This window comes from Nematolebias whitei, chromosome 11 (genome assembly GCF_014905685.2).
Source record: "Nematolebias whitei isolate Nwh7 chromosome 11, NemWhi1, whole genome shotgun sequence".
In the NCBI taxonomy this organism is placed as follows: Eukaryota; Metazoa; Chordata; class Actinopteri; order Cyprinodontiformes; family Rivulidae; genus Nematolebias; species Nematolebias whitei.
Genome location: NC_056508.1, coordinates 24,306,562 through 24,316,617, shown reverse-complemented (window position 1 = coordinate 24,316,617; position 10,056 = coordinate 24,306,562). Strand labels below are relative to the sequence as shown.

General features: G+C 40.7%; 2 protein-coding genes across 2 annotated transcripts in view; one reads left to right on the top strand and one right to left on the bottom strand.

The window, feature by feature from the left end:
• Positions 1-1,261: 1,261 nt before the first annotated feature.
• timm17b (translocase of inner mitochondrial membrane 17 homolog B (yeast)) lies at positions 1,262-7,785 on the bottom strand. The gene is made up of 6 exons (XM_037684040.1): positions 7,745-7,785; positions 6,784-6,883; positions 6,647-6,710; positions 6,314-6,442; positions 6,100-6,210; positions 1,262-1,776 (listed from the first exon to the last, which is right to left on the bottom strand). Exons 1-6 carry the CDS (start codon positions 7,768-7,770, stop codon positions 1,688-1,690), a joined length of 519 nt encoding a protein of 172 aa, XP_037539968.1. The 5' UTR covers positions 7,771-7,785; the 3' UTR covers positions 1,262-1,687.
• Positions 7,786-7,822: 37 nt separating this feature from the next.
• pqbp1 (polyglutamine binding protein 1) overlaps positions 7,823-10,056 on the top strand; it is a 3,023-nt gene continuing 789 nt past the window's right edge. Inside the window, exons 1-3 of the mRNA XM_037684039.1 lie at positions 7,823-7,894; positions 9,756-9,856; positions 9,964-10,056. The exon at positions 9,964-10,056 is cut by the window's right edge and continues 19 nt beyond it. Coding sequence (XP_037539967.1) covers positions 9,793-9,856; positions 9,964-10,056 — 157 coding nt within the window. The 5' untranslated portion in view covers positions 7,823-7,894; positions 9,756-9,792. The remainder of the gene's footprint in view (positions 7,895-9,755; positions 9,857-9,963) is intronic.

The following is a 10,056-nucleotide window of genomic DNA, read 5'->3' as shown; positions in this document are numbered from 1 at the left end:
AGTCTTTGCTATTTGACGCTGGGTAACACCATTCTGGTATTGCTGCACTATCTTTCTGCGCAACAATGGTGGAATTGGTGATCCTCTTACCATCTTGGCTTCTGAGAGACACTGACACTCTGAGAAGCTCTTTTTATACCCAATCGTGTTGTCAATTGACCTAATTAGTGTTAATTGGTCTTCCAGCTGTTCGTTATATGCTCAATTTCCTTTTTCCAGCCACTTATTGCTACTTGTCCCAACTTTTTTGGGATTTGTTGACACTGTGACATTTTGAATCAACATATTTTTCCTTTAAAATGTTCCATTTACTCAGATTAAACTTTTGATCTGTCATCTATGTTATATTACAAATAAAATATTGACATTTGCCATCTCCACATCATTGCATTCAGTTTTTATTCACAATTTGTTTAGTGTCCCAACTTTTTTGGAATCTGGTTTGTACATGAAAGCATCCGTTTGCGTCTGTAAAGAGCTTTAAATGTTCTCCTGATTCTTTACAGCAACACAAATAAACCTACCTGATGTTGGATTTATTTAAATCATTAAATCTATTAATACATAAATCTCCAATGAGATGTTTAAACATAAAGGTCACAGCAATAACACACTCCTCCACATGAGAACAGAAAATGTTGTACATCTCTTTATGCAAGTATGAGGTTTATCAGAAGGAACTTTGCTCAAATGCAAAATTTCAATCATAATCACTGAACTTCACATGTGCATCTAAAATGTTAGAGTATCATGAAAAAGTTATATTTTCTTTGTCACTCGTTTCAGAAAGTGAAACTCAGGGATAAATTACACAGAGTGAAATATTTCAAGCCTTTATTTCTTGTAATTTTGATGATTATGGCTTACAGATAATGAAAAACTAAACTCGGTGTCTCAGAAAATTAGAATATTGTGAAGAGGTTCAATATTTTAACTCCTGGTGTCACAGCCTGATCAGCTGATTAACTCTTGGACATGAGCTACAAACGTCTCATTCCTGAAGTCCAGCCACTCCTGAACCAGAAACATCAGAAGTGTCTTACCTGCTGAGGAGACAAAGAACTGGACTGTGGCTCAGTGGTCCAATGTCCTCTTTTTAGATTAAAGTAAATGTTTATATCATTTATAAATCAAGGTCCCAGAGTCTGGAGGAAGACTGGAGAGGTCCAGAATCCATGTTTTTTTGAAGTCCAGAGTGAAGTTTCCTCAGTCAGTGATGGTTTGGGTCCATGTCCTCTACTGGTGTTGGTCCACTGGGTTTTCTGAAGTCCACAGTCCACAGAATCTAGCAGGACATTTTAGAGACATCATGCTTCCTTCTGCTGACCAGCTTCATGGAGATGCTGCTTTCATTTTCCAGAAGGACTTGGCTCCTGCCCACACTGACAAAGGTACCAACAGCTGCCTGTGGAATATCCTAATTTATGGAGTCACTGAGTTTTTTTCAAATAAAAGGCTTGAACTATTTCAGTCTAAGTGTAATGAATCTATGTAACGTGAGTTTCACTTTCTGAAATGAGTGACAAGAGCATTTTTTGAGATGCACCTGTAGGTACGAGAACAAAGTGTAGCTACTTGTCACCGGCATCATGTCCGCCCCTAATCCTCCTGACAGCAGTGTTGGCTTCTTGTAAAGCTCTGGTTTGGCTCACTGTGTCCATCTTATGCCAGAGTCTTTTAATGCTCTCTAGCGAAACCACCCCTTTAACCCCTGAGGCTGATGAGGATCTCCTTCCTTTAGAGGTAGCTGACTGGGATCATCTGCAAAGGGAACGGCTGAAGAAAACGAGCAGAAACAACAAGGTTAAATTCTCAGGCTTTTCTTGTGATCTCAGACTAAACAACAGGGTCCAGGTCTACTCTTTAATAAAGTTTTTGGTGTTGTAAACATCCAGTCTCTTTTGAAGAAGTCACAAAAAGTTAGAGTAAAAACACAGATTCTGATGTCAGATTTCTGTTGATCCCTTCAGCTTTTAGGTGTTTTTCATACCGTAAAAGCTCTTTGTGCCAAAAAATTTTAAGTATCGATATAACAGTTTTATAAGTACCAAGTACCTGTATTTTTCATGTAGATTATATTGAATTACAGTGGTGCTTGAAAGGTTGTGAACCCTTTAGAATTTTTTATATTTCTGCATAAATATGACCTAAAACATCATCAGATTTTCACACAGGTCCTAAAAGTAGATAAAGAGAACCCAGTTAAACAAATAAGACAAAAATATTATACTTGGTCATTTACTTATTGAGGAAAATGATCCAATATTACATATTTGTAAGTGGTACGAGTACGTGAACCTTTGCTTTCAGTATCTGGTGTGACAATCCCCAACTGCATTTAGTAAATGTTGATCAGTCCTGCTCACCAGCTTGGAGAAATTTTAGTCCATTCCTCTGTACAGAACAGCTTCAACTCTGGATGTTGGTGGTTTCCGCTAACTGCTCACTTAAAGGTCCTTCCTCAACATCTGGAATGGATTAAGGTCAGGACTTTGACTTGACCATTCCAAAACATGAACTTTATTCTTCTTGAACCATTCTTTGGTAGAATGACTTGTGTGTTTAGAGTCATTGTTGCTGCATGACCCACCTTCTCTTGAGATTCAGTTCACGGACAGATGTCCTGACATTTTCCTTTAGAATTATCTGATGTACAGTAGTCCCTTGCTACTTGGCGGTTCGCTTTTCATGGGCTCGCTCTATCACGTTATTTTCTTAAGTACTGTACATGTACATAATTTTTTTTTAAAAATAATAATAATAATGCGCTGCCATTTTATAGTTATCTTTCATTACGCCTTCACTGTTTTGCCAGTCTAAAGAACTATGTTACCCAGAAGCCTTCAGTTCACTTCAGCCACCACTGCTCTTTCAACCACTGCTTGCTGCAAATGTAGGGAAAGTTTTGCAACCAAAGTCAGAAGTTCTGTAAGGATATGCTTATAAGACTGGCAAGAAAGTCACAAATAATTCTCAAGATGAACTCATCCTTAAAGTTGCATCTTCACTGCTGAGTAGCTGGGCTGCAGTTGATCTAGAATCAGTTGATCTAGAATCAGAGTGGCTCGGGTCCTGGGAGCTGCAGACGACAGACGGTTGCAGGGTTCAGTCAGGTTCTGGTTGTGTGGTGCTAGTCCGGACTGGGCCAGAGGTGGTGGACTAAATCCTGGGCAACAGCACACACACATCAAGCTGGATGGAGCAGTGAGCTTCAGTCATGCTGTACCGGGACGTTTTTTCATCTACTGGGTCGGACCGGAACCGAGCCTCTTCTGTACTGCAGGGTCTGGTAAGTAAAAATGTGTAGCTCCTGTACATATAAGTACTGTATGTTGTTAAAATTAGTAGGTTTAAGAGTTTAGAGGACTGATTGTGGGCTTCATTGCTGCAGGATAGGTCTGACGAAACGAAAGGAATCTGAATAAAACAGAGTTGGACCGGAACCAGAGCTGTTGCTGTTCTGCAAAGCTAGTAAGTAAAATTTAGTAATATAAGTTGTTAAAATGATGTAGGTTTAAGAGTTTAGAACATTCCAAGAGTGTGTGAAGGGTTTCTAAAGCCTTAATATAAAGTTTACTGTACTTGAACTTGGACTACTGTATCCCTACTTCGCGGTTTTTCACTTATTGTGGGGCTTGTACGGATCCCCCACAATAAACGAGGGACTACTGTAACTCAGAATTCATTGTTCCATCAATGATGACAAGCCTTCCTGGCCCAGATGCAGGAAAACAGGCCCAAACCATGATCCTACCACCAGCATGTTTCACAGATGGGATAAGCTTCTTGTGCAGGGATGCAGTTTGCATTTCTCTGAACAGAGCACTTTTCATTTAAACCAAAAAGTTCAACTTTGGTCTCATCTGTCCACAAAACATTCTTCCAACAGTCTTCTGGTTTGTCCACGTGATCTTTAACAAACTGTAGAGGAGCAGCCATGTTCTTTTTGGAGAGCAGTGACTTCCTCCTTTCAACCCTGCCGTGCACATCATTGTTGTTCAGAGTTCTCCTGATGGTGGACTCAAGAACATTAACATCAGTCAATGTGAGAGAGACCTTCAGTTACTTAAAAGTTACCCTGGGGTCCTTTGTGACCTCGCTGACTATTCCACATCTTGCTCTTGGAGTGATCTTTGTTGGTCCACCACTCCTGGGGAGGGTAACGATGGTCTTGAATTTCTTCCATTTGTGCACAGTCTGTCTGACTGTGGATTGGTGGAGTCCAAACTCTTTAGAGATGGTTTTGTAACATTTTCCAGCCTGATGAGCATCAACAACTCTTTTTCTGAGCTCCTCAGAAATCTCCTTTGTTCCTGCCATGATCCACTTCCACAAACATGTGAAGAGCAGACTTTGATAGATCCTGTTCTTTAAATCAAACAGGGTGTTCACTCACACCTGATCATCATCCCATTGACTGAAAACACCTGACTCTAATTTCACCTTCAAATTAACTAACAATCTTAGAGGTTCACATACTTTAACCACTCGCAAATATGTAACACAGAATAGAGTTGCATTCGGGCCCAAAAAATCCAATCTGACCCGGCCCCAGCTCGCAGTCATAATTTCCAAACCCCACCCAACCCAACAAATTAACAGTAATTACAGGTCTGAACCCGTAAAATAACAGACATTTTTTATTAGTTATTAACGGTCGGGGACGTGCGGCTGAATTAAGGGAAGATGATCAAAGCTGAGGGGATGTTTGTCCTTTCATGGCCGTAAAAGAGCATTTAATTCCTGCTTCTGCCTGCATTCTGATTTATTCAGACTTGTACCGCTCTTGACACCTGTTTGGGTAGTCGGCTGCATGCACGCGGCTGAATGAAATCAGAAGATAGGAGCTGAGGGTGTTTGTACTTTCATGGCCGTATAAAAGCATTTAAACCCTGTTTCTGCCTGCATTCTGATTTATTCATGGACCCTGCTCTGACACGTCTGCTTTGGGATCTCACCTGTTTGGGTCGTCGGCCGCGCGCGTTCGCTGAGTGCAGCGGCTGAATGAACGTCCATTTGGGAGATGGATCGCTTCCTGGCAGTACAGTCCCATCTGAAGCTTAACTGAACTTTTTACCTCTTTCAAGGCCAGTCATTGAAATGGTCGCATGCGGCTGGTGAATGTATGGCAGGCCATGTTAACATATAATTGGATCACAGCTGATCTTGACCCAATTAAAAGCCCAACACCGACCCAGCCCGCCCATCCAGCACATTATCATGGCCTGGCCCGCCCAGAATTTGGGTCAGGTGGGGCTGGGCTTGGGTTAGAAATGACAGCTCTAATACAGTAGTCCCTCATTTATTGCAGGGGATCTGTACCCTGAAGACCCGCGATAAGTGAAAAACTCATGATTTCAGCTCCCTTCCTCCTCTGCTCTTTGCCACCTGCAAGCGCTCTTGGCCACACCCACTTCTCTGCTCTGCAGGCTGATCAGCTGTTTAACTGCAGCAGGAAGCAGCAGTATGGTCTGCACAAATGTGCAGCAGGTGCTAAATAATTAAAAAAATGTATTTTAAATAAAAATGTCATGCCAATCGTGCAGCTTATCCATCAATCAGCCACTTGTGTGTCATGTCCAATCTTATTTTGAAAAACTGCGATAGAGAGAGTCCGCAATAAACGAACTGTAAAGTAGCGAGGGACTGATGTATTGGATAATTTTCCTCAATGAATAAATGACCAAGTATAATATTTTTGTCTCATTTGTTTAACTGGGCTCTTTTAATAATTCTTAGAACTGGGCTCTTTTAATATATATGTATATGTATGTATGTATGTAGTGTATAGTTAGTTGATGTTTTTCTTAGTTCATATCTTAGATTTTATTACTGTTTTTCTTTTAAATTTCATTGTTGGATGTAACTGGGACCCTGTGTACATAATTTCGCTCCACCACATGTACCACATGAGGTGCGAATGACAATAAAGAAACTCTGACTCTGACTTAATCTATTTTTCGGACTTGTGTGAAAATCTGATGATGCTTTAGGTCATATTTATGCAGCAATATATAAAATTCTAAAGTTCACAAACTTTCAAACACCACTGTATGTCACACAAAAATGTTGCTTAAAAACTCATTGAGTATGACTCACGATTCTGGAACTGTGGTGCTGTGGATCTGGTTAGAAGAATATTAAAACCCTCAATGAGAGCGAGCAAAATTCCTCCCATCATGGCTGAGCCCATCATGGTTAATGGTCCATCTGATTTAAAAAAAAAACCCATGAAACAAGTGTTTGGAGTTACTGTGTTCATTCAAATAGGACAGTTTTTCAAGCTTAAAGAGCTTTTGGAGTTTGCTCTTACTGCGTGCTGCTAAGATGGCTCCTGTCAGTGCACCACTTGTTATGGAGTTCCATGGATCCTCTTTCTCTCTCAGGCGAATTAAACTACAGTCGATTGTAGAGTAGAGCCCGCCCCACACAGCAAAGCTACCTAGAAATATTAACAAGCCAATGCTGGGAAGACTGACTAACTACACAAGGACTAAAATAAAATCATTCAGTTAGATGTTAAAATTTTAAAAATCCAGCCACCCGAAAACATCCTGTTGTGACTAAATATTGAAAAACATGCTGCATTTAGTACATTGACAACACAGTGAAAGTATTTCCTTGTGAAAAAACAAGACTGTCTCACCTCCAATGTGTGGAGCTCTTACTCTCACTGCTTTCACACTTCCTTTTAATCTGTGTCCAACACCCTGAGTGAAACAATTAACGATTAATAAATGCTTAAAAGAATTACTAGCCAGCGAGCAGACATTTTGAACTTACAGCAGGGGCATTTCGAAAGCCCTTGATTGCCTGAAACACCCCTCCTCCGATTGCACCCATCGTGAAAGCTCCTCCACAGTCATCCACAATCCTCCAGGGGCTGCAGGGAGGCGCAGAAAGATGGAGGCATAATAACATACCATGAAAAGACTAACTGGAGAGAAATTCACCCGAGAAAAGACACATGATGCAAATCCAGTAATCACTAAAACATGTTAGAATTGTTTGTTTTTGTCCAGCGAGGGCATTTCGTAACAGGACAATACCATACCAGCTTTATTTATGGAGCACTTTAAACACCCACAGGACCAAAGTGCTGTGCACATAATAAGACAATAAACACCATCTTTGGGTGAATAACCTTTCTCACCCACATTTTTGATGTAACAGTCGGAATTCAAACTGGCAGCCTCTCAAGCACAGGCTCGCCTTCTCTAACCTCTGCACCACCGTCCCCAGTAATAATAACAACAATATTAATAGCAATAACAATAATATTAAATAAAAAAACAGATAAAGCCTAAACAGATCAAGTACAGAACTGTGAAATTTAATTTCTCTTTCATAACTGCATGATAATTTTCATGACATCAAAACTAAACATGTTTTCTGTCTTTGTATTTTTTTTTATAAATTCAAATGATTTGAAAAACAAAACCTAAATTATTCTATGCCTTGCTATGGTGTTTGTGAAATGTAGACAAATAAACAATTTAATACGCGATTTAAGCTAACCATAACTGTAAGTAATATTTTGTTAAGTTACAGTAATAAATATGGTTGATGCTAACAGACTGATAACCTTTGAATGCATTTGAACAACTTTTTCTTTCCACTAAACATGTCTTATATCGTCTGTTCACAGTCGCTAATTTAAAAAATATATATGTTAAAAAACAACACTATGTATTGGCTGCTTTTAAACTACAACAAAAAAGAAAGAATTAAAAGCTAACCTTACCAAGGTTCTCGGCCATATCCCTCCATGCTCGTTTCAGTCGCGAAGGCGATGTGACGTCATTTTTGTGCGCCCTGAGTTTTATTTATTTATTTTTGTTGCTATCATTCACTCTGCTCCCGACGTTGAACAGACCACATTTCTTTAGAACAGGTAAACGTGATTTTTAAAAATCTTTATTATTCGTATAAATAGTTACCATTTTTGGCTGTTGTAGAAGCTGTTTTCTTGTCACAGCGCGGCCTTCCTGACCTTGTTGCTTTAATCGCGAAGCTATTGCTAACACCTTTAGCTCAGACTGAGCATGCCTGCAGTTTGTGGAAATAAATTTTACTTTAGAACACATTAATACTGATTTAAAAAAAAAGATAATTTCTATATTAAAGAAGAAAGAACTCGAGCAACTAAAAGTATGTTAAACAGGCTGTATTCGTTATCGTTTTTAAAGTTTTAAAGAAAAAAGTAGAACGGGATTTTTAGAATTTACACAGTAAATACTAAAAATCCCGTTCTACTTTACAGTTGTTCCTAACTTTCAGAAATGTTCCCGCAAGGTTCCTGTTGGATTTTGTGCAAATTTTAACTGTAAAATAGACAGACAGCCGGGCATAATGTGTGCAGAAAGTATGAGGGTTCTTTAAATAAAATTAATACATAAAGACCGTCCGTCCATCCATTATCTTCCTCTTATTCCGAGGTCGGTTCTTGGGGGCAGCAGTTTGAGCAGGAAGGTCCAGACATCTCTTTCCACTTCCAGCTCTTCTGGGAGGACCCCAAGGCGTTCCAACCGAGAGACAAAGTATCTCCAGCGTGTCCTGGGTCTTCCCAGGGGTCTCCTCCCAGTTGGAGGTGCCCAGGAAGCATCCTTACCAGACACCCGAACCACCTCAACTGGCTCCTCTCATTGTGGAGGAGCAGCGGCTCTACTCCGAGACTTTCCCAGATAAATGAACTTCTCACCCTATGTCTATGGGAGAGTCCAGTGTAGAAGAAACTCATTTCAACCACCTGTATCTGTGAGCTCATTCTTTCAGTCACTACCCAGAGCTCATGACCATAGGTGAAGGTAGGAACATAGACTGACTGGTAAACAGAGAGCTTTGCCTTACAGCTCAGCTCTCTCTTCACCAAAACAGAACAACAGAGTCCGCAATACTGCAGACGTGGCACTAATCCGCTTGTCAATCTCACGCTCCATTCTTCCCTCACTCATGAACAAAACCCCGAGATACTTGAACTCCTCCACTTAGGCAGAACCTCGACCCGAAGAGAGCAATCCACCCTTTTCCGACTGAGGGTCCATGGCCTCAGATTTGGAGGTGCTGATTCTCATCCTAGCTGCTTCACACTCGGCTGTGAACTGCTCCAGTGAGAGCTGAAGATCATGGCACGATGACGCCAACAGGACCACATCATCTGCAAAGAGCAGAGACGGAATCCCTCCTCCCCCTGGCTGCACCAAGAAATTCTGTCCATAAAAGTTAACAGAATCGGTGACAATGGGCAGCCCTGGCAGAGTCCAACTCCCACCCTGAGGGGGTCCGACTTACTACTGGCAATGCGAACTAATCTATCGCGCTGCTTGTACAGGGACTGAACAGCCCGTAGCATCGGCCCCCCAATCTCATACTCACGGAGCACCCCCACAGTGTACCTCGCGGGACACGGTCATCATACATAAAGACAACAATCAAATATTGCACTTTGCTCAGTGAGATATATTTCACTATAATAGGTTCTTAAAACAGTTTATGGGTACAGTCCACTGTGCAGAGAGCAGGAGGAGAAATTAATAGTGTTAAGCTGTCGGATGGCCATGGGTAAAAATTGTTTCAGAATCTGGCTGTCTTGTTTTGATGCTTTTTTTTTTTTTATCTCTTTTTAATCTCTTGATTGATAAAACTACCTTCAGTGCATGCTCAGATCTGTTAATTGGCATCAGCCTATCAAATATACAGGTTTGATGTCCGTGTTTGATGATTTTTCTGTCTCTTCTTTTCTGATAATCATTCAGCGCTGCATTACAGTAATCCTCAATCCTGTAATTCAGCATGCCTCTACCTCCGGCACTCCTGGCTCGCCTGGCCAAGAGAGGGATTTTCAAACCAAAAGAAGGTAGCTGTCTAGATGTTACAACCTGGGACAAGTAACTGGATACATTCTTGCTCTGTTTTGCATTTTACATTTCTTGTGTAACAACTTTTTCTGCTTAAATAAAACAGGCGCGGAGGAGGAAATTATTGCTGAAGATTATGATGACAACAATGTAGATTACGAAGCTACCAAAGCAGAGAATTTGCCTCCAAATTGGTACA

Coding starts and splice junctions, on each gene's coding strand:
- timm17b (XM_037684040.1), bottom strand. CDS start 7,770: ATGGAGGGATATGGCCGAGAACCTTG. Junction 6,711..6,783: donor GCTTTCGAAATGCCCCTGCT/GTAAGTTCAAAA, acceptor TGTTTCACTCAG/GGTGTTGGACACAGATTAAA. Junction 1,777..6,099: donor AGCACCACAGTTCCAGAATC/GTGAGTCATACT, acceptor CGTTTTCTTCAG/CCGTTCCCTTTGCAGATGAT.